At 38.9% G+C, this 25454-nt stretch overlaps 1 protein-coding gene across 1 annotated transcript; it reads right to left on the bottom strand.

The window, feature by feature from the left end:
• Positions 1-205: 205 nt before the first annotated feature.
• Positions 206-12832, bottom strand: LOC113538930 (syndecan-1). The gene is made up of 5 exons (XM_026934400.3): positions 12636-12832; positions 3472-3547; positions 2672-3348; positions 2379-2496; positions 206-2137 (listed from the first exon to the last, which is right to left on the bottom strand). Exons 1-5 carry the CDS (start codon positions 12699-12701, stop codon positions 1971-1973), a joined length of 1104 nt encoding a protein of 367 aa, XP_026790201.3. The 5' UTR covers positions 12702-12832; the 3' UTR covers positions 206-1970.
• Between the last annotated feature and the right edge of the window lie 12622 nt (positions 12833-25454).

The following is a 25454-nucleotide window of genomic DNA, read 5'->3' on the forward strand; positions in this document are numbered from 1 at the left end:
TAAAATGTGCCAAATAAATACCATTTTGTAAAGTTGAGGCTTTTTCTTATCATTTCCTCACCTAAACAGTGAAAAGCTGAGTATCTGTTAAGGTAAAGGATAGACGTTTAATACAAAGAGTTCTAAGCCTCTTTTCACTAAACATGGCTTACACGACTCATTCACTCATTCAACTGCACAGAACAAACTCCAAGTTACACAATGCTGAAAATGGACTCCCTTTTATTAAACATAGAAAACAACTGTGCATAATAAATAGAGAGATTTGTACAAACTATGACATAAGTAGGTCTAATTTTCTTTTGCACAGCAACAAAACACAAAGGCAGCTCTCTCTGAGGCGTGGCCAGCCATTCTGCAAAGGCACAAACGTTTTACTCTGCTGCAAATGCACTTTCACTCACTTTTGCCACTTCCTCTTTCAAAAATTCCATTATGGACAAATAGTTGAGCTAACCTGAAGCCTGGAATAAGGTACCCAAAGAGTCAAAACATTTGTCCATTTGTAAAAATACCAACATCGACTTAAAGAAACAACTGAAAACAAAAGAAAGCTGTACACATCACATGGCACGCGCAGGTTCAGTAATACATACAGAGCATGACACTTTAGTAGTAATACGTCGTTACTCTGCTCGGCCATTATAAGCAGCTAATTCCATGGCATGTGAGATTAGCATTTACACAAAAGAACAGCTTTAATACATTTTTTTCTTATTTAATGACACTAGTAAGAAAATTATTTTAACACACTCAGCTTGGTATTTTCCAGGGAGCTATTATAACACACATTTCTTTCACAACAGACACAATTTTGTTTAGGCAGAATTGGGGTGAACATGATCAAATACAATCGCTTACGATGCTTTCCAGAAAGCTCATCGCAGCCGAGCAGTCCTTTAATTCAAGTGATAACTAAAAACCGAGGAACATGTACACACTTTTACAAAAAGGTCTCAAATGACCTGGTAATATACATTAGCCATCTTCTATCTCAGTAAAGGTTTTCAAGCTGTAGATTTGGTCCACTAGCATATGTACAAAGAGCTGGAGTAACAAAAAAAAGTCTGCACTTGCCTAATTTTTGAGGAATTTCATACAGTGTATTTGAGAATTCAAGGTACACAGAATGTCAAAATTCATTTAGCTCCTAGGAAATACAGCAATATTGTGTAAGACGACAGTCATGTCTGATCAACAATTATTCATACAATTTCCCAATACCAATTCTGTGCTGCTCGTCCCGACACGCCATCTTCGGAGTAAGTACAAAACAAGGAGGAAATTGAAGGGAATCTCCCGCTCGTTAAGCGAGGCAGCTCTCCTTCCACACACGAGGGAAGAAACAATGTGGAAAATAATTTCAACAAATGAAAGTAAGAGAGCCCAGGACAAGCAGAAACACATAATCAGTTCCAAGCAAACAGTGATTGTAATTCGGGATTGTAATGTTTGCATGTCAAAAGTGCAATCCATGTTTTCTGTCCCTATGGCAACTATCTGTTACCAAGGCAACAAACAGTTGGAGGAGGTGAGCTCTCTCGCTACTGCACACAATGTGCGCTTCAGTTCACTGGAACAGGAAATAAGGCACGGTGGAAATGAGAAGCCGGTTCACGTTTGCTGTAGTTTACCAGCACTGGCAGAAAGCAGAACCCTAACAAAAAAATGGCCGGCTCAACAGTCCCTCACTCATAACTAGGGCTCATGAGGACAGTCTCAATCCACAGTGTAAGAATCCATTAGAAAGGAGGGGAAAAAAAAAAACCATTCAAACCCAAGTGAACCTTTCCTGAAGATCAATCAACCAATTCAGACGCAAATCCGATGTGTTGCAAATCCAACGTGGATATAAAACAAACAAACAAAAAATAAAGGGTCACCAAACAGGTGGAATCTGGTGAGTTGGGAAGTTTTAAGTGGCAGTCAAGCACAGAATAAAGAGACAGAGACAGTATGTTTAAGAGTCTTTATGCCAGGAATTCTTCCTGTTTCTGTGGTTTCTGGTAGCCTCCATTGGGGTGTTTGTGCTCGTCTAGTGAATAACTACCCTCATCCTTCTTCTTCATGCGGTAGACCATGAGAGATACAAGCATGATGGCGAAAGCCAAGCCCACCACGCCACCTGCAATGACACCTGTGAAGACAACATGGAAAAGATTAGTCCATTCAAATTACCTCACATCCTCTTATAGGTAAAGTTATTTTTGTACTATGACACTGGATGGAAGTATGGAATAAATGTTGAATGAGCAAACGAACTGACTCATGCATTATAAATTAAGGTTTTTCCTAAAGCTGAGAAAGGCAGAATGTTCCACTGGATCCAAATACCAAAACATGATATTGGAACAATATGGGTTTAATATAATGCATACCTGCCAGGACCTCTTTCCTTTCCAGTAAGCTATCGTTGTCAGAACGAGCAAAATCAGACTCAGATCCGGGTTGCTCTGATCTTGAGATTTCATTCTCAGAAACAGTGCCATCAACCCTCTGCCAAAGAAAAGTAATGGTGTGAGATGGATTTTGGAGTTTTTTCTCCATAGGGATGCTATATACTCTACAGCATGAACATTAACCTTTATGTAGGTTAGCAAATTACTCTGCTCCTCTACAAATGTCAATACAATACAAAACAAATATCAATACGATATATTAGTCCTCTTACCGTTTTCTTGGTGTTGGGTTTACGCTCCTCTACAATGATGTCTTTTTCAACTGAATTATCTTCAATGGCTTGAACAGTAGTGGATTCAACAGCATCACCTGAAGCTTCAGGATCAGCTACATTACTGGCTGATGTTGTGCTCAGAAGCGGTGGTGTGGTCTCCATATCAGGTGCTTCAGTTGTCACAGGCACTACTTCAACAACAACTGTAGTTTCATCTTCCTCTTGGTCTATGACAGATGATTCTGTGGTGTCCTCCTCATCATACGCTGTGGTTGTGTATTCTTCCCCTTGCGTGGGCACCAAAACAGCTGGAGGTACAGTGGTCATTGGTAGTTTCTCAGCTGGAGGTACAGTGGTCTCTGGTAGTTTCTCAGCTGGAGGTACAGTGGTCTCTGGCTGTGCCACATCGCTGATTGTTGTGGTCTCACCCTTCTGAACTTCCTCTGAGTCAAAAGATTTGATGATGACTAGAGATGGTTGAGTCTCAGTGATCTGGGTGGTGTATGGCAAAGAAGCTTCAGTAATGTGCCCAGATGTTTCAGGCTCAGTGTCAAGGGTGACAAACTGGGTAACAGAACGTTCTGGAAGAATAACAGGGGCATCTGTGAACCAGGCTGTCTTTGTAGTGTTTGGACTTGCTTGGGTTGTCACTTCAGGCTCAAAGATCCAGATATCTCAAAATTAAAATACAGAATTAATGTTAGTTAGACCTACAATTAACATACATCCACTATATACAGAGAGTCCATTTTTTATACAAGATGAAAAAAAAAATTAATGAGAAACAGATCTCCTACCATCATCTCCTGATCCTGACCCAGAGAACTCATCATCTCCTGATACATCTTGATCTTCTGGTGGAATAGCTTCATACTGATCAAAGAAATAAACACAGAATGTTTAGCTTAGTTTCTTCACAATTTTATCATCACAACCACAGCAGTGTATCTCCCCTTTACTACCACACAACTGGAATATCTTCTATATACACTATATGGCCAAAAGTATGTGGACATCTAACCATTAACACCTTTACGTGTTTGCTGAACATCCCATTCCAGATTTAGTCCCCATTTTCTGTTATAATATCTGCCATTCTTATGGAAAGGCTCTCCACTAGATTTTGGAGCATGCCTATGGGGATTTCAGCCACAAGAGCATTAGTGAAGTCACACACTGATGTTGAGTCAGGAGGCCTGGGGTGCTCAGTGGGGATGAGGTCAGGGCCCTGTGCAGGACACTCAAGTTCTTCCACATTAATATTGGCAAACCATTTCATTATGGACCTTGCTTTATGCACAGGAACATTGTCATGCTGGAACAGGTTTGGGCCCCTTAGTTCCAGTAAAGGGGAATTCTTAATGCTACAGCATACAAAGACATTGTAGATGACATTGTGTGCTTCCAACTTTGTGGCAAAAGTTTGGGGAACAACCACATATGGGTCTGATGGTCAGGTGTCCACATATATTTGGCCATATAGTGTATGACGGCATACAATTATTGTACAAGTTTGTTCATTTTAAAAGTGTAGTCTATAGTTTCACTTATTATTTCAGATTTTCAGACTACAGACTTTACTTTCTGTTTCACTTCAGTTGAGTTCATACAAAACAGGTTCATACATAACTGATAAGAGATTATCGTTAACCGTTTTCTCAAGTTATTCGGATCAAAAGGGCTCCCAAAATGAAGCCCTAAAGCCTCTGTTCTTGCTGTTCACACTATCTTCTGGCCCTGTAGCTTTATATGACGCTCATTGCCCTTTGACCCCTCAAACCCTGCTGCTGAATATGAGCCATAGACTCCATGGAGCCGGTTTAGCTAAAGTGGTCTGCCAGCAGTTGTTCCACTCAGTGTTAATACCACATAAAATTGTTCTTGCCTGTGAAGGATATTGTGTTGCTGAAGTTATGCCTACATTAAATAAAGCTGTTAAGCCTCTAGTCAATTGCTTATGATTTTCTTGCATTGAAGGAAACTGTAGTGAGACAATAAAAACCGTTTATGGTTAGCTAACTTGGATCTGCAGCCAGATAACAGGAAACAATCCCACTGACTTTTTCCTGTTCAGCAGCTTCAACTGATTTTTAAAAAGGGAGGAAAATCTTATGCAACATTCAGAAGACACCATCATAAATGAGAAGTATTACATAAGGTAGCTGACATTCCAGTTAAATTATTATGCACAGTAATTAAAAAAAAGATGGGTATAAAAGGAAAAAGAAGGGCGGGTGCAGATAGTGATTCAAAAGTAAAAGAAAACCAGCAGCTTATAAAGCACAACATGCTGTCTGTGTCCATGAAACCAAATACATGAATAGCCTTAATATAAAAAGTGTTCTTTGGATAGATAAGGAATTTAAGCCTTCTAAATGTAAGGCTCTGTGAGGGACAAAGTATAGACCTCAAAGTTCTAGATTTAACCTTTTTTTTCCCTAGAGGAAATTTAATAGCAACCAAGTAATACATGTCAATTAATACATATAAATAAAAAGAGAACTGTGAATTAGTTTGTGTATTGAAAATTAACCTTTAGACAGGGGTGCATAAACTTTTTGCAGCCAGGCACCCCTTTAGCTGCCAAAAAAAAAAAAATAAAAAAATCCAAGGACCCCCTCAGCACAGATATGGAGTAAAGTCATTTTATGAACTATTAAAATATTAGGCTCTTTATTTTTATTATATACAATATACAATACTATTCTGGTTATTCATTGAGGCTATAGAGGTTCCTAAAAATTACACTGACAGAACTCTCTGCATCCAAGTGAGTGCATTTACATGCAAAGTGACCAGTTAAACAAACTAATAACTAAGAACTCTATTAGAAATACAACTTTGATAACAGTGAGGTGTGATTTTCACTGGTTTAAAAAAAAAAAAATAATTCACAGACCCCCTGGCTATGCTTCACAGACACCACTTTGAAATCCACTGCTCCAAGAACTAAGGCTCACTGAGAAGTTGCTTGAGTTCAATCATTTCACTTTACTCAAGAGAGCCACTCTTGAAAAGTAAGTCTTCACTGAGTCTTCAAGTCACTGAGCCACAGGCCTCAGGCTATCACTTTACACTAAGTTTCAGCCCAGTGGCCAATCACAATGAAGGCCAGTGGGCCAGCTTCACATTACAAAAATGCATACAACTTCAGGTGCTTTGGCTGATCCAATGGGATTTAAAAAAAAAAAAAAAAAAAAAAAAAAAAAAAAAAAAAAAAAAATCTTTCATGAGGTAATAAAGCTAGTCAATATTCTGTCCTCCTGCTACCATTTGGCATTCAAGTTCAAGTTTCATCAAAATCTACTTTGGTCAGCTAACAAGCCCCAACAGCTGTACGGCTGTACAATTAACAGTCAGTTATAACGTTGGGGGTGTTCTACTAGTCCCCAGGCTCCTCGTTACAAGTTTACAGTGTACCTGTGCTTATCTTAGCTCTCTCGTAGAGACTTGATCCTTAACAGTTTTTTGTCAGTTGAGGCCATTTGGTGCCGGCATTTTTATAGCAAGGTGCAAAACTCGGAAAACAGAAAAGCATTTGTGTGCCTTCACAACGCACACAGCCTTTCCATTACAATGAAGGAAAAGTGCTCTACTGCCATTTATATGCAAATTAGATGGCTTGATTCGTTGTCAGACTTTAAGCAACAGTTTGTTGTATGTATTTAGTGCAGAGTATTGACATACATAATATTTACACTCCACTCCGAAGAGTAATTCAGGCACTGATTTAAAATACAATGGCACACATAATCCTACCATGTATATCTGACACCGTTGAACTGAATTACAGTAAACGACTATGCTAAGTCTACGATTAAAGTCACTTGCTTACTGGGGTAGCATGGAGCTGCTGGGAGGCTAAAGTCATGTATAAATAGCCCAGAGCCAGCGCAGGCCCCTGCACTGAACACTCACATACACGTGTGACATCCCACCTCTATAAGTCTTCCTGGCCCTGGGTTAAGTTAAGTACTATTCGGAGAAGAGTGAGGGGGCAGACGCATTTCACACAATGTGCTGATTTCCTGAGATCACTAAAGTCAGTATAGACTATGTTCTGCCAAGAGGTCTGCAATCGGTTTTCCTGAGTTCAACCCATGACGCTATAATAATATACATCAGAATATAAGAATATGTGTGGACAAGAACATTTGTGAATGGGTTGCAGACTGAAGATTAATTGCACACATGCTTGCATTCCAGAAGATAATGAGCAATTTCTCCAGTTTCCTCCCTTATACACTCAAGGTCACTGACTCATTCAGCGGGCAGACAATGGTACAAGGATTCATGTCACATATCAGTGCTCGATAAGAAAATATTTAGGCTTTTCAATACTGAAATCCTTACTGGCATGCTCCAACAGACAGAACCCTAACATGACTCCAGCAGCGTCTGGAAGATTTCAGCCAACGCATCCGACAGGGAGACATTATCTTTCACCGCTTGGTACGCTCAGCATCACTTTAATCTCTGCTTTATGGTCATGACAGGACCTATGTAAACACAGGCCATTCTCAGGCCAGGCGTCAAAAGGAAGTCCTGACCAGTTTATGTTTGAATATTATGTTCCACACAAGCTGGCCCCTATGACTGACCACACGTGCATCCCAAAGCTGTTTTTACTCAGTAGAAAACAGGAAAAGAAACTTGCTTGCACCACAAAATGTAGGTAGTAAACTATGGTAATTCAGGACAATGAATTCAAATAGATGGGGGTAAAAAAAAAAAAAAAAAAAAAAACAAGGCCAGTCATCAAAAGGAAGTCCTGACCAGTTTATGTTTGAATATCATACTCTGCACAAACTGGCCCCTATTGCTGACTGCATGTGCATCCCAAAACTCTTTTTACTTAGTAGAAAATGGAGGAAAAGAAACTTGCTTGCACCACAAAAGGTTGGTAATCAAGTATGGGTATCCAGGACAATGAATTAAAATAGGTGGGGGGAGGGGGAGGCGAGACCAAGTTGCATGATGTAATACACACCTGTTAATGTCATACATGCTTACACCACTAGACAACCACAGCCAGCCTTATTTATATTGGATAAGGTACTGAGTGTGATCCTTGGGGGTATTTATGTATTAGACACAGACACATAATTTAGTGACACACACACGCAGTACATACATAATAACAAGGTCCTTTGAAAAAGTTCAGCCTTCCAGATATTCAAAACAATGTTACGCTATTCTGAGATTTTACAGTACACCTTTAAATTTGTGTATTTTCTATTGGCAAAAAAAATATTTATAAATATATATATAAAAAAAACACACTCAATATTCTCTACGCAAACACTACAGCTACAGACAGCAGAGTTCAAGGGCTTCACTGATCACCCTACACATTCCACAAGGGCTAGTGTGGGCACTGAGGTTATACTGAAAACGCTGACAAGAATCTCTCAGCACTTGTCCAGATTGGTGGTGCTTTAAGCCGAGTACATAAAACAGCAAAACAAAACAAAGAAATTAATTAGTAGCAACTTCAGCAAGCACAAACATTTAGTAGAATACTAAACTCCCTTGAGGAACCATCAGTGTTAACAACCTGCTGATGAGCTCAAGGATTCATGTGAAATGCCTCATTAAAACAAATATTTTGCAGGCAACCACCACAGCTGCAGTGATCACACACTGAAGTGGCCGAACATTCATATACACCACCGATGGACATTTTGTCCGTGCAACTTCCCATCTCAAAGACTATTTCAGGTCCTGTGTCACTGATGGTCCAGGACAATGGAAGAGAAAAGGAAAAACACAAAACCGCATGATGTACACCTGTAAATGTCACGTAAGCGTAGGCTGCTTAGAGAAAAAGAGCATGAAAACATCTTACACAAAGCTGGGTGTGACAAGTGCACTAAGGAATATTCATGGGAAAAAAATAATGGCTTACATTCAGCGGCCATGCTCCGATAACCATAGCTTGTGCTTTCAGGCATGTGACAAACAGGCTGAGACATATCGATGACTGGAATTCAGAGCTGGGATTTTCCTCGAACAGGCGTACACCACAAAAGGTACATTATCCTTACTGCACGGGCATGATGTACAAACTGTGTGTGGATAAGGTAATAGCAGTGAAAACAATAAATACACTGTCTGATTCGGGGTTGGACAAATGATGTCTGGGACAAACAGATCTCGTGCACAGGGACAAACAGATCTTTTCTTTTTTAAAAAAAAAAACCAAAAAAAAACCATAGTTGCTCATTGGACAAGTCGGCTCATAATATCAAATGTTTGATTTGGTATGAATGTTTGATGTGCTTGATGTTGGCGTCAATGCTGTAATTACAGCGTGTGCTACATGTTCTGAATCCTACTGCTTGCTGCACTACACAAATCGTCTGAGGCACAATCTTTTTAATGATAGGACAATTTTTACTAGCAGACTAGTTACACTGCATGGAAGACAGATCATCTTCTCAGAATCAGGAACATGCAGATATGTGGAAACACTGATAAAACCTTGGCTGTCATCTAAACCTCTTGCTAGCACAGCACAATTGAGGTTAAAAATATCAAGAGAAAAAAAAAAAAAAACCCACAGATGCTAGCCAGATACAAGTAATATAATTTACATGTAATGCAAGGCGAGAAGACCAAATCTTACAGCTGAAATGTCTGCCAAGGACTCACTGACTTTCTGTTGACTGCACAAATACGCTACATGATCATATAATAATTTCCCTTATTAAATACACTTAAATATCTAACTAGCTCACAGCACATTGCTACATTACACTGAGTACCATTTTCTATCCTATTCATTTAGGTTAATCAGTAACTAAAACGGAGGACTACGCAGCACAATGGCGCTTTTATTTGTCCGATAATAAATGTATGATGTGTCCAGACCTGTGGTTAGTGATGAGCTTAGGAAGAACGTTATTGCAAATATCTAACAGGCATATGGACAAACTTCACTAAAGCTTTTGTATTATGTGAAATTCTCAGGACAACAGCCAGTTTCAAGATTAGTTAAAAGTCTGAAATCACAAGCCATAGTTTTAAAGAAAGAGACTCCTAGTTATGCCTTCATATTTCACAGCCCTTATTATATCTGTGGTTTACCCTTTTCCCAGAGGCTTAATAATCTGGATTTTCACTTTCACTGTAGTGATGAGTCATTCAATGTCTAAAGCAGCATATGTTCACTGCTGAAGCAGGATTAGCCAAATCATTCACCAGGATTATCTGAACGGTGAAAACAATAACGAGTCAAAAAGGCTGCCAATCAATGACCACTGTGAATAAAAGTACTTCAGAGAAGGTGTGAAGAGAAAAAGGTTCAGTGATGGTGATCCACTCACATTTCATCTGAGTGCCTGGGAGTCTGTTTTAGTTGTTATGTTAATTAATCACCAAGAGATTACACTCATCCACCTTTTTTTTTTCTGGGGTGGGGGGGAGGGGGGCTGTTTGGTTGGTTCTACATCTGAAAAGGCCTCATACAAATACAGAACATCTCATCGCTGTAGTTTAAAAAAAAAAAAAAAAAAAAAAAAAAAGGGTGCGATTTACAGCTTTACAAACACACTAACAAAAGATGTTCCTTCAAATAAAGACATGCATTAACAGTCTCCCGTGTGTGTACAGCGGAGCTCTCAGACGTAGGCTCGATGAGTCAGGCAACATGACACGGCCATGTGAACTAGTCTGTAGTCACAGCAATTACTTTGTTATGACAGCAACCGCAGAAAAACCACAGAACCTAACCAGGTAGAAAAGTCTGTTATTTGGGTTGTGCCTGATAAAGGTAAAGAGACAGATATGTACTTCAGAAACTGAGTTTAGAGGATGTGTATAAAATTAACATGGTCAACCAAAGGATTCTTCACAGTGGATTATCAGTTTGCTGACTTTAGTACAATCAGTGTCTTGACAGTTTAAGTCTTCATGAGACACATGTGGGCGGAAAAAAAGAGTTATACGTAAAAAAAACAAAGAGGGGGCCACAGTGGTAGAAGTACATGACCTTGAGAGCAAATGGGTGTAAGATCTTCAATCACAAACCTTCTCATTTTGTACCAGAGAGCCTCATGAAAAGTTTCTCATCCTAAAATAGGCTCTGCTTTCACAGTAACAACGAAAAACCAATCCTAGTGGCCAAGAAAACCAAACACGCTGAGAGGGCATGACAGACAAGAGGAACTAATGGCCTGGATAATGGAGCGCCTGGGTGTGTTCGGTTTGTCTTTATGTTTCTCAGTGTTTGCGGCAGATAACACCTGGTGGCCTGCTCGTTGTTAAAACGCACTTCACACAGCTACTGTACGTCACAAGAGAGCTGCTAATCCAAGATCTCAGGAAATGGCCATGTAAAACAAGAGGCAAAAGGCAGTTCCTGTTTTTTTTTTCCCAGATAAGTGCAACCTAAATGCACTGGTCTCTCATATGAAGTTATTGTAGGGGGTTTGTGCAGCGATTCTGACGAGGCTTGGAGACTTACAGTAGTTTTCTATAGTGTCCTGTATATTTCATGTGCTGTTCTCCTTGTACCAACCGTGTAATTCATGAATTGTGTCTTACTCTTGTATTCTCCGGATACATGATATTTAACCCAAGTGTAAATGGATGAGACAGCATTACAAAAATCAGAAATCTGTGCAACGCAGTGCAGTAACTGAAGTAGGGAACCAACCAAAAAGGGCTGTAATTCTATAAATAGCTGTAAGTTCCTACCATAAAGCGGCTAGCATAATTACATTCCCTGTCAACCATGGTGGGGCAATATGGCAAAGCAATTTGTTTAAAATCTCAGCAGAGCCGACACTGAGTGAAAAGCCATTTACATCTACAAGTAAGAGTAGGAGCAGTCTAATTAAGGCTTGGCTGAAGGCAACAACCATCAATAAAAGCCCCAAAGCCATTCAAACTTTCCACTTGCAGCATTCCTGATTGAGAAGTCATGTGTGAATGCTTGCAAGGTGAGGGCAGTGCAGTTTACCACACAAGGAAAAGCACAAGACATCAGAGTTGCAATCAAACCGTTTTGCTGTGATACTGAATCTCAATGTTTCCCCCATGAAGATCTGAGACAACACAGGAATCTAACATGCCTATAAAGATCTGATCGGATCTCCAGGTTCTTATACAGGCACCCAAAGAGATCAGGAAAGATGATTAGGAGGTTCAGGCTGAATACGACAATCTTGGCGTTCACAGACTGAAATGATCACATGTAAAGAGGTGAAACAATAGAATGTGCAGCTTTTCTCAGCAGGTTTGTGTTCTGAGGCCTGCTGATAACTGATCTGCTGATAACCGATCTGTGCCTGTCTACTGCTCTCCTTAACACGCTTACTTACCTGTTAGAGTAAAACCGGATTGTCTTTTGGATACAACACAAACACTGTTTGGTCTACAAAACTGTAACACAGCCCTGCTGGTTCAAAAAAATAAACAAATAACAGAAATTCTAATGGGTTACACTACAAATACCATTACAAACCATCAGCTAACCATTAAAACCATTACCATTACTGGTCCTTAATGGTATCCACTAGACATAACGTCACCAAAACAAGGCAACAAATTACCAGTAGAGACCCACAGGGACCATTACAGTTTCCATTAAACCCAATACAATTCCCATTATAACCATTAAAACCATTACAAATCCCATTATAACCATTAAAGCCATTGCAATTTCTATGAGGGTTGTTTTCTTCTTCTTTTTTTTCCCAGTAGGGAGATGTAACCCAGTACAGGTTTTCAAGTTGTTGTTAATTCAGACTGGTCACTTTTAAGAAAAAAATTAATAATAATTAAAAAGCCAGAACAATCCCAGCAGCATAACACTGAACTCGAGCTCTTATCCTTCTTTATGTGCCACGTGTGAACGCAGCGCATCACAGAAAACAATACCCCTAAAAACACACCACATCTGTACCACCAGATCATTCCGACTACGTCAGAGTACTTTAATTCACTTCCAACTTACCGACTGAGCAACAGGTATCCACAAGCAGAGGCACACAACAAGCGCGGTTCCACGATGAAGCCTCATTTTCACACTGCGGTCAGCGACACGGTGCTCTCACGTCGACTCACGGACACACTGAACTTCTCACACGAACACGTCTAACTAACGAAAAGTATCAAACACCGACAAGAACGCTAATGAGCACAGACGCGGTGAAAAGAGACTCAAAACTCCGCCCACCTTCCCGGTTGGCCAAAGGTGAGTGCCGTTAGGGCTCCGCCCACAGACAAATATGGTCACATCCGTCACCACAGCCTAGTGTATACTGTATAATATTTACATTTACGTTTATGGCATTTGGCAGACGCGACTTACAGAAGTGCTCATGTCGTCTCTATCAAAAACATATCCTCATGCTGGTTCACTAGGTCAGGGCTAAGTTTTACACTGTGGGATTACATAAGTCTTTTAAGATTTTTACTTGTCACACTGTATGATGATGATCTTCTAAAGGTAGACTTGCTATTAAAGAAAATGATTACGTTCTGCTTACGTCATCAATCAGCGCGACTGGGTTGAAAAATTCTTCTGAGTTTGGAAGAATTAGCATATCCATTAGCATGTTTTGTTTATGTTTTGCCATTGCAAAACATAAACATATTAGTAGTTGTCCCACGAGTTGCTGATAATCCTCTGCTGTCCACATTTTCACCCAAAGACAGCGGTGATGTGATGTGTGCTCATCAGCGACTCTACTTTCTTGAGGAGGCTCAGGAAGTTTAGTCTCTCCCCGACATCCTGACCAACATCTACGAATGCACCGTAGAGAGCATTCTGACTGGGTGCATGACTGTCTGGTTTGGCAGCGGCTCCTGCCGTGATTGCAAGGCCCTCCAGAGAGTCGTGAGAGCCGAACTCATCACTGGCAACAAACTCCCAGCCTTACAGGACATCTTCTGGACATGATGTCTGAGGAAAGCTCACGAAATCACCACAGACCGCAATCACCCAGCATACGGACTGTTTCCCAGACTGCCATTAGGCAGATGGTACTGTAGCATTCAGTCCAGAACCAGCAGGTTGAAGAACAGTTTCTACCTGCAAGCCATCAGGATCCTGAATAAACTGTAATCCAATCATTGCTCCTTCTCCCACTCTTTCACTCATGCCTCCACTATCACCCACATCTCTCACTCTCTCACACACTCACACACTGGTCACCTCACTGACAGCTCACAGACAGTCATGGACAATTTCTTCACAGCTTTCTGTCACTTTTGGGCATGTTGCAATATTTCTAAGGGCACTATTACCACTTTATTGCTGCTAAGGACTCAGTCCAATCTCTGTGCAATATATTCATCATATTTATTACACACTATGTACTGTATACTACTACATCTAATTTATTGTAATTTTTTCAAATGCTGCTTTGTACTTCTGCTCTATCTTCTTATTATACCCTTCTATGTCTATAGATGACTGCTCTGACACTACACACTGCACACCTCTACTATTTATTTTACTACCTTTTGCACTCTTGTTCACATACTGTGACTGCACTTATTCCAGTGTCTACAGTTAGGATCTGCACGTTACCTATTTACTTATTAGGCGTGCATACCAGTTCCCTAATATATTCTGCATATTTTGTATATATATGGTATTTGTACATAATCCCATCTCTTCTTCTCCTTCCCCCTTATCTTCTTATGTATATATTTTATATTGTACAACTGTAGAGTACCTGAGCCTCACAACAAGTATTTCAATGTGCAACTGTCCCTGACATTTTGTGCACATGACAAATAAACTTGAAACTACTGATGGCTTTTAGATGACCATTGTAGCAGAGAGAGCAGACTTCATGTGTAAACTGTAATCAGTGTGTAAACAATTGCACTATTTGTCCATGTAATACACAGTTATAGAAGGGATTTTTTTTATATATATAATTGCACTATTCGTTATTGGCCAGATGAGGATGGGTTCCCTTTTGAGTCTGGTTCCTCTCAAGGTTTCTTCCTGATATCGTCTCAGGGAGATTTTTCTTGCCACCATCACCTCTGGCTTGCTCATTAGGGACAAATTCACACATTTACAACTTATCTCTTGAATGCATTTACTTCTGTACAACTGGTTTTAGATGAAGATCGTAGAACATATTAGGAGCCACTCATGCAGAAATCCAGATAACTCCAAATCTTTTTTTTTTAACCCAAAGTCTTTATCTGCATAGCTTGTTGACATCACTCAATGGTAGCAGGTTAGTGGTAGAAAGTAAATGTTGTTCGAAGGTACTAAGCTGTATAAACATAAGCTGTATTTGCTAGTAGTTGCAGCAATATCTAATATAAGCTTTAAACATTAGAAAAGTCTTCTTTATAAAGGTTTTAAAATCACTTTACTGTTGCAGTTCAGTCCCATGATGACTAAAGTGATGTTTTGCTTATATATTAGAATATATAGCATTGATACACCAATAATAATGTAATGCTTCCTAATCTCCTATTAAATTAAAATTTCAGATTTAAGGTACTTTATTCAGAAAGATTGTTTTTGCAGGATTTTATTTTTTATTATTTTTTTATTTAATTTTATTATTATTTTTTGCGGTGTGAAAGGCTAGAAACATGGTATTCAACTTGTATTGGTAGGTGGACTCAAATCTAATTATGGATTTCTAGACATGTCCCTTTAAGAAACAAATCTAATTTGTACTGCTGGGTGAACAAAGCCTTACATATAGAGATACATATCCAATGCATGGACTGTATTTCACAACCACTACAATGGATAAAAACTGTCAGGGTCATGTTTTCCAAAAGCATTGCAGCACAAAAGGTCATCAATGAACGGTAGCATTACAGTGAACACTCTCTCTCTCACCCCCAGTTAAGATGACTTTGTGAAGTGTCAAATCAGAATTGGATTTGAGCAAAATCTGAATTGTGGTTTGTAGCCTGAGTTTCAGGTGCAGTGGAAGCTAGCACCATTCCTGTTAGAAGTGATAAAAGGGAAAGCAAATGTGCTGCCAAGAGCTACAAGGCAGTTATCTACAAGTGCAGATAAACATGGTGCAAAGTACAATTCAGCAGTATAAATTAATAAAGGAAGAATCCCAATACTGTGCAACACACAACTTTGAGTAATATCATAAGTTAAGGCATAAAAAATCTTCACTGCACTGCAGAGCTAAATGATACAGTAAGTGCACAGTACATACAATTCAAGGATAAAAATACACTGAACAGGAGAGAAACCAAATATCACACAACATGCAACCAAATTTAACAGTTACATACTAAGGCATAAAGCAACAGGGAGCATACAGAGCCTGTGAGTGTATTAGAATCACAGTCGGTAGCTTGTTCCACCATCAAGAAAAGTATTTGGATGGAGACTTCAGGTAATGGCAACCCCAGACATCATTCATTTGCAGACAGTAGTGGACAGGATGGGGCATAGGGTCGAATTGTGGGTGCTATTCCAGTGACATCCCTGAAGACAAGCATGAATGTTTTGTGTGTTCGTGTGCTGCATGAAATAAGATCATGGTATATTTTAGGAGTCTGCCAGCCAGCTGTGTTCATGTGAGGTTGAGGCATCTGACACATTCCTCCCCTCTGCGAGTAGCCATCTTATCTGGTGACTGTGGTTAAGCTTCTTGGAGGCACCTTATTAAAGCATAGTTTGCTAGTACAGACCACGTTTTCAACTAAATGGCTTGAAGAGTGACTGTGGACCTAATGGGAGGGAGAACTCTGAGAACTTGGGCTGGAGTTCTGCCTGGCTTCTGCTGTGAGCTAGACAGGGAGGCCATCTGAAGAGTCTTGGTTAGGAATTGTTGAATAGTAGAGAAGAAACACAGAAGTGGTGGGTGCAGACCATATATCACAAGAATAAAAAGAGAGAGATGGGAATTAATAGGAAGTGAACTGGGAGGAAGGTGAAGTTTCCAACATGGTCTTTTCACAAACTGCAGTTATTTCATAACTCATTTCATTCTGAAGAGTGGTACTGTAATATTGTGTGTGTGTATGTGTAGGTGTGGGTGTGTGTGTATGTGTGTGTGTGTGTTGGGGGTGTTAGGGGGACATGACTCTGAGAACTTGGGCTGGAGTTCTTGGCAGCTTCTGCTTTACGCTAGCCAGATCCCCAAAGAACTCCAAAGTAAACAATTATATTGCATTCTGTATTGTGCAAGTCTTTTTCCGAGGTCTTGTATCTTGGTCAAAATGTAGCTGTATTGTGTCTAGGACAGTGGTCTGGGAGCCCCCAGAGGTCCATGAGGCATAGTCAGGGTTCCATTTTTTAAAAATTTTTTTTACAGTGGTAGAAATTCCAAACATTATCAGAGATGTTATATTTATTATTGTTTTCATCTAGTTATTGGCCTGTTTGACTGATCACTTGAAATGAATGGGTTTGGATTACCCCAGAAACATGTAGGCTTATAAATAATGTTGACTTGGACCTAATGCACTCTGTTATATTTTCAGAATAAAAAAGGAAATGATTTTGATAAATAGGCAGTAAATATTTAATTAATGAACCTAATATTTGAATAATTAAATTATGTTCATAAAATAAATTTGAAATGAGGGGGTCCATGAAATTTATTTTACAGTTGAAGTTCCTGGCTGCAAAAAGTTTGAGAACCCCTGGTCTCCTGGAAGTGTGATCTGGAAGTCCTTATAGCAGGTATGAAGAGCTCCAATGAGGAAGTTAATCACAACCAGACAGACTCATCAAGGGAAAGGGTGAAAGCCAGGACTTGAGTGGTAACATAGGAAGTGCATTAGGGTCAAAATGCGGGGTGTCCTTATTGACAATGTGAGTGCTTGATCAATTATCAGTGTATTAGGAATTTTTATAACTCAATTTTCCTTGCTTAGCATATTCTCAGTGTAAAGCATGTTTAGCAAAGGAAACTTAACTAGATAAAATACAAAAAATGACACTGGCATCAGACTGGTTGGAGAAAATAATGCATTTTTAAGTTAATTCATTGTTTTTCATCTGTTTTCCTTCATTCGCTCATGAGGATTTTTTTAATCAAACAATGATTCAGAGTACAAATCTACTAAAGATTTTTTTTTTTACAGGATGGATCCCCTGACAAATGAACTTCCTTCACTGACAGTGAGTTAAACCTCCAGTCATGACTTGGAAGTGATGTTTGGTTTTTAGTACTGCCATATCACAAACTCTTGAGCAATAATAATCCTGTAAAACTCAACCTACTTAAAAGTCCAAATCTCACTTTCTCTGCTGGTAAACTCAGATGTGATATTAAAAGAAGTTTTTTTTTCTTAATCATCCTAGTCTAAAATGTTACATGGAATGGCAGAATCAAAGAAGAGTTATCTAACCACTTAAACCCATGACTGAGTTATTTCCTACTCAGTGCCACTATTACTACTGCATCCATATATAATTTCACTCGCTAGTCTGTTTTTTTCCTTGGGATTTGGAGCAGTGCTGCAGTACAGTAACAGACCATTTCTGCCCAGTGAATTGAGCTGCGATTGAAGACATTTCAAGATAAACTCAGCAAAGCTCTGGTTTAGGCATAATTACCACCTGACAGTCCAATGAGGAATGATGCTGAACGAAGACTTTTACAAGGCTTCATATTTTTGTGGAACTTGTAGGAAATGATGATTGCACAGCTGAAGTCATATCATTTCCCAAGTAGCCTGACGAAATCAGTGTATTTTCCCTCTGTGGTCAGCATGATTATATACTGCATCATTGCTTATGGTATCAGTTCCTGTCTGGAATCTGCTGCTGACTGAACTGTACATGTGGAATGATTCACAGTTCATTTTGTGCACTTTGTCTGGACAAAATAGTTAGTTCTGAAAAGAGAATTGCTTCTTGATTTAAGTAACAGGCTGAAGTAGATATTGTATAGCTGATATATTCACAATTCTGAATAATATTCCATGGTACAGCATTTAAGAATGACCTCAGAATAGACATACCCATAAGTTTGCAGATGCTGAAAAAAAGTGTGTTTTATACTACACATCTATGAGATCCTGCATGTGTCAGTGTGACTATAATTGCGGTGAAGAGACTTTCTTATTGCTCCATGATTCCCACAGGTTGCTGCCATGTGGCTTTGGGTTTTCATTCCTAATGAGGGATCCTGCACAAGCTTTGCTTGAATGTAATTGGAAGCAGCTGGCTGTTGATCTGATGTCTGAGTCTACCTCATGCCACACTAAAGCTCTGTCAGCTCAGTGATGTGGGGCTTGATATGAGTTTGAGCCAAAATGCCATTTAAGCATTAAACACTTAAAATGTTGGGCAGTGCGATAAATAGTACCCTGGAACATATTTTAAAATGAAAGTTATAGAAAAATATTAAACAGCTGGATAATCTGCAATTGGCCTATGCAGTACTTATGCCTAGTTAATTCTTTATATATATATTTCAAATACACATGTCACATTTCAAATACACTAAAAAAAAAGACTAAAATAGATTATAGAAAAACTACTGAATGCACATAAAGATTATTATATGCTGAGAAGTACTTTAAATCTGGTAAATTTTGAATAGTGTCCAGCACAGAAAATAAACGATACAATAAACAGCAAATGGAACTTGTTTTGTATTTGAAAATAGAAGAATCCTACAATTTAATGCATAATTCAGTGTACATTGAGAATCACTGAGTACATTGGTAGACTGTGATACACTGGTTACACTGTTAATAATGCCACATGCCACTGACAGAGAAAAATGAAAGAGTGTCTAAATCTCTCCCTCTCTCACTCTGTGTTGTCTTTATGACCCTCACATGCATGTGTTTGAACATTTCATTTGTGTCACATCACACCTTCACTGAATGATTGATCTCTACAGCAGGCTGTGGCTGGGCAATAAATGTAATCCCATCCATACAGTGATTTAATCAGTGTGAAGTACAGTGATGCACTGGATTGTAAAACACAACCTGGATGTCAGGCCAATTTTGTAATATCTACAGTATACCAAACAAGTTAATTTGTATTAATTTGTATATTTGTTAATTCGTTGCAACAAGATATAAAAATAAAGCTAGCACAACTGCAGCATTTTTGCAGGTAGCTGATTAATTTCACTAAACCAACTTTAAAATTTTTCTCATATCCTGCCAATGTTGCATTATTTATCTTTAATTTTTAAATTAGAAATAAATTTTATTATTGAATAAATAAATGCTAGTAAATTATATTGAGCATCATCTAATTTCATAAACACATAGACACTTATATTGTAAGAATTTTATAAATTGATAATCAGGGGTGGAAAATACTTGTTGTTATATAATACTTGATACTTAATTGAAACTTTTATTCTGTTACCATATGTAACATATGTGAAATATTTACATATTTATATACATATTTATATTTATATAATAAATATTTATACTTTAAGTAAGTATTATTAATACTCCTTATTCCTTTTACTACTTACACTTTTATTTAGACCTTTAAATCAGTACTCACTCCAAATCTTCTGTTCTTCTCCCATCCAGCCAAAGACTGTACACTATATATCAATCAGTTTATCATCCACTCATTTCAGTTCCGCATTCAATGTACGTAGGTCATCAAAAAATCTAGAATTGTGCCAATTCTAGGTCACGACTTTCTCACGCTACACAATATAGTTAACACTTTAAATCTGTGTGCGTTTGAAGATGGATAAGCCACTGGACTGCAGTGTCGAAGGTGAGGTTGAGAACACTGTCCCTCAGTAGATACTGTAACAATTGGCTAGGCAACAAGTTAAATTTTGGCTAATGGTAAATATTGTTTATTTACATCAGAAGCATATTTTGGGTCCCTGGAAGACTAGTGGTTTGGCCACTACACTCTCACCTGTGCTGCCCGAGTTTGATTCCTGGCCAGGGAACTAACCCCAACCACTGGGGTTGCACAAGACAGTGCACTCCCAGTGCCAGTCCCAAGCCAGGATAAAAACTGGGGAGGGTTGCGTCAGGAAGGGCATCCGGCGTAAAAAATGTGCCAAATCAAATATGCAGACCAATGATCAGCTGTGGCAACACCTAACAGGAGCAGCCAAAAGAACAACAACAACAACAACAACAGAAGCATATTTTACTTATGATATTTTATTTCTCCCAAAAATGATTGAAGGATTTTTTTTAATATTCATAACTACTAATGGCGCCCTAATAAAGCTGACAGCAATGACGGCAAACAGGAAGTGAGCCTGTATTTCAGCAATGCATTCTTGTATCAACACCAAGGTAGGGCAATTTAAAACCACACCCTAAAGGTCAACAAAAAGCACTGTGTTATTCCACAACTATGTGACATTATAATGAATCAAAAGTGCTGTGTTATTCCACAACTATGTGGTATTATTATTAATCAAAAGTGCTGTGTTGTTCCACAACTATGTGACATTATAATTAACAGATTAACTAAAATGCTCATGTAAACATCTCCCTTTTAAAATGACAACATCAATCACACAAATCATCATCACAGAACCAAACGTGAAGGATCAGGTCATAACCTTCATATCGCCACAGTCCATTGCATAATGCTTGGACCCTTTACTTACCAGGTTCAGCTATATTTTAAGCTTAATGTTAAACTGAAGGGACAGTGTCAATGATGTGAAACATCACTCTTACACAGCTTCTTGGTGCTTTTCTTCCCAGAGCTGATCTCCACAACCTAGCTGAAGTACCGGTCTGGATTGAATACTGAATACTGAAACAAATACTTTTAGATTAGACAGTTAAAGGCTATGTTTGTTCAGTAATTCAGGTTGGTCTGCTTGAGATGTTAAAACGAAAGTAAAATTTTGACAATGTTTCTGTATAATGATGATTGATAGCACTGTATCTATAGTGTGAGTTATCTTGTAGGTGTAACTGTTTGTTATTTAGCAGTAAATATAGCATGTAGCAGTTATTTAGCAGTGCTGATATGCCAAGTTAAATCCCTGTGTACTGTGCATTTGGTAGATAAAGTGATTCTGATTCTGATGACAAAAATGAACATTATAAAATTTGTGGACACCTGCTTTTGAACATCCCATTCCAGATTTAGTCACTCTTTGCTGCTATAATAATGTTATAATAACGTAAAAGCTTTCCACTAGATTTTCCACTAGACACTAGAGTGTGGCTGTGGGGATTTGTGCCCATTCAGCCACAAGAGCCTTAGTGAGGTCAGGCACTGATGTTGGGTAAGGAGGACTGGGGTGCAGTTGGTGTTACAGTTAATTCAAAAGGTGTTCAGTGGGGTTGAGGTAGGCACACTGTGCAGGCCAGCTGAGTTAACATTTGGCCATATAGTAGTGTATATGTCACATATTGTCCAGGCCTAGGACAAAACCTAGTTTTTGACCAATACAGTATTTTGTTCAAATAGACCATATCCAACCCTGCAAATGCTGATGACCTGCACACTGGCTCATCCAGATTCATCAATCTGCATCTCATTTATGAAACTGTCATACAATATGTATGAGCAAAGTGAGATACCATTTGAGCGCCACTGATGAATGGGCTTCAGTGGATGCAAGCTCCCACTAATTCCTTATGCATTAGCATTAACCTGAGCACAGGATTGAACCCAGGATGCTGGAGCTGGGAGGGGGTAATGCTACCTACTGTGCCACCATGCCATCCACAGATATTGTAGCCTATACATGTCACTGGTTACACACAGAGGAAAGGGGTACAAGGCCTGTATTTAACAATGTCATCTCCATGCATATGTGAAGGTCTAAATCAGCCAAATTTTATCAGGCTGTTTATATATAGGATACATAGTTCGAAATATGATAGGTGGTGAATTTACTTACAAATAAATTGTGTGAATTTATACCACTTTAATAAATAAATATGCATTTCTGTTATTTACGGTTTTACTGGGACAGAACCAGAGGGACAGTGCAGCACTTACTCAGCTCTTCTGATGATATTGGTTTTGATTATGTAACTGCAAATCAAGCATTTTCCCCAAGACTGTTAAACTGTTTATCTTAAACAATTCCATGCCCTTAATGCCTAAAGTCTGATCCCACTTGCATAGATCAGTGCTAATTTTAGGCTGGTGAATCTGTAAACTAGTTATATGAGGACATCTTCTGGAATAGCATGTCATTACAAGATACTGACTTCAAGTTAGTTCTTTTCATGCTGACCTACAAGTTACAATTTAATAATGATCATTCAAAAGTCAACACAAGTAATATGTCTTATGTGTTATCCATGGCATGTTCAACCTTGGTTTAGATCAAGTTTAAATTAAGTTACTGTGGGTGTGAAGTAAAATAAAGTCATAAGAGCTTGACTCAGAGCTCAGATTGACTTGTAAAAAGTGAAAACTTTGTATGCGTTTTTGATTGATCTAAGCAGTTATTCGATAACAAGCTTGTGAAAAAGAAAATTGTGTAAACCTTTGTACTTTTATAACACTTTAACTATAAGTCCAGACGAAAGGGGAAAATAGGACAGAAAAAGTTAAATGAATGGCCAGAGATAAAAACATAGCTTCTCCTATGCAGTGGATAATACTAAATAGATGGTTGAATTGAAATGTGGCCTTAAGCCTGTAATGATTAACTGACGTAGAAGTAGGTGGTGCAGTATGCACTGTAACATTATACAGTGTCTGTAAAAAGTACATCAGTTGGAAAGACTATTCCGTAATACACCTATAGACATGGACAACACACCTAGAAAACTTCAGCTAAAGTCAGAGGTGGGACTGATGGTAGGGCTGTCCTTCATCGCAGGGTCCATGATCGGCTCAGGGATCTTCATGTCCCCGCAGACTGTGCTGCGGAACATCGGGAGTCCTGGGGCTAGCTTGGTGATCTGGGCTGCTGGTGGTGTCTTATCAATGCTGGGATCACTGAGCTATGCTGAACTGGGAACAGTGATCCGTGAATCTGGAGGCAAATATATCTACATACTGCGCACTTCTGGCAACCTGATGGCCTTTATTTTTGCCTTCACATCCCTCTTGGTTGTGAGGCCAAGCAGCATGTGTGGACTGGCTCTCAGCTTTGCGCACAATGCTGTTGCACCATTCTATTATAACTGTGCTCCTCCAACCCTGGTAGTGAAGTCTGTAGCTGCTTGTGGCCTCCTGCTCTTGGCCATAGTGAACTGCCTGAATGTGCGCTCTTCCATGGCTGTCACCGTGATCCTCATGGCAGCTAAATTCCTTGCGCTGGTGGTAATTTCCATTGGTGGTGTGGTGTTGCTTATTCAAGGAAACACTGGTAATTTTCAGAATGCGTTTGAGGGGACCAACAAAAGCATCAGTGTCATAGGAAAGACTTTCTATCAGTGTCTGTGGGCCTACGATGGCTGGAGCATTCTGAATTCAGTGAGTGAAGAGCTTAAGCATCCACAGGTAACTATCACATGCTATATAGTTAAATGACAGAATTAAAGGAAAATCTGGTGTGTCTTTTATACTGTGGTAGATATCTTGCTGGCATGATTTGGTTCCACTAGTCCCCTTAGAGCACAGGTGTCAAACCCAAGGCTTGTGTGAACTTGCAAAAAATCTTATAAAAACATATAAATAAAATTGGTAGTATTACTCATTATTTTTATCTAGTTCTGCACTTGCCACTGTGCAGCGTGTGTGGACTCACGTCTCACAGGGCTGAAACACTGGTTAAAATGGACCAGGTTAAAATTGTCTGATACAAATCAGACATGCATCTAAAATGATTCAGAAACACATCAGGTGTAGGCAGTGTTGTAGGGTTTTAATTTAATTAATTAATTGAGGGTGGGGGTTGGGGGGAATGAGTAAATATATATTAAGTAAAATCACTACATGATTTGTACAATTATATTGATAAGTGTGTTGCACCATCAACCAATCTTAATAATGTTATTACTAATGTAGCCATAAAATAACATTATTACAGTTCACCTAATAGTTTGCCTAATACAGCTGAATAGTTTCTGAATAGTTTCAGTTGAATGTCCATTCTTTTTCCTAGAAGCATCCAATTAATTCTACTTTCATGTTATTGTTGTTTATCAATAGAATAGATAATATGTTAAAAAATGAATAGCCTTAGGTTATGACCCTCGAGGGCTCATCAGCAAAAATGCTGATGTGTCCAGAATTTGAGTTTGATACTTGTACCTTAGAGGGAAGTGTCACTGCAAATCAAGTTATTCTGACTGATCACCATGATCCTATAATGAAGCATTTCTATCCTGATGGCAGTGGTATCTTAGAGGAAGACAATCCCACAATCCTAGTTAATACATAGAGAGCCATAGGAGTCAAATATTTCAAAATTATAAATATAACCATCTAAATGAAAGGGGGAAAGATTCTGTACACAGTGTCCTATACATTTCATTGCTTTCCCTGATTTAACTAATCATAGAATTAAGAGGGTTTTCCTGAGTCAGCTTGGGTATATTCAAGCAGGAAAACACTAAAAGCTCTGGAACAGTGGTACTCCAGGATTAGTGTTGGAAAGTATTTCTATATGTATTTGAATTCCACTGATGAACAATAAAGAGCATTACAGACTTGAAAGTAAATAAGGTACAGATTTTCCTGCAGTATCTTTAACTGCTAAACATTCAACTCATTAGATTTAAGCACAGTTGAAGCCATAGTTGATATAATTATCACAATTATATGGTTGATTTTATATATATACCCCATAATACCAGCTTGTGGCATATATTGTCACACTTGCCAATGAGGTTCAGCAAGTCTGCTACCTGTGGTATCAGTATATTCCCCTAAAACTGCAGGCATTCCAGAGATAGGGCATCAGCCTACAACTGTACCCCAAAT

The sequence above is a fragment of the Pangasianodon hypophthalmus genome, chromosome 10 (genome assembly GCF_027358585.1).
Source record: "Pangasianodon hypophthalmus isolate fPanHyp1 chromosome 10, fPanHyp1.pri, whole genome shotgun sequence".
NCBI classification, from domain to species: domain Eukaryota; kingdom Metazoa; phylum Chordata; class Actinopteri; order Siluriformes; family Pangasiidae; genus Pangasianodon; species Pangasianodon hypophthalmus.

What these genes read in the sequence shown, in the direction of transcription:
- LOC113538930 (XM_026934400.3), bottom strand. Translation starts at nt 12,701, where the DNA reads ATGAGGCTTCATCGTGGAACCGCGCTTGTTGTGTGCCTCTGCTTGTGG. An exon ending in AACCCAACACCAAGAAAACG is followed by an intron (nt 2,497 to 2,671) that starts GTAAGAGGACTA and finishes TTTCTTTGGCAG; the next exon opens with AGGGTTGATGGCACTGTTTC. An exon ending in AAGGAAAGAGGTCCTGGCAG is followed by an intron (nt 2,138 to 2,378) that starts GTATGCATTATA and finishes TTGTCTTCACAG; the next exon opens with GTGTCATTGCAGGTGGCGTG.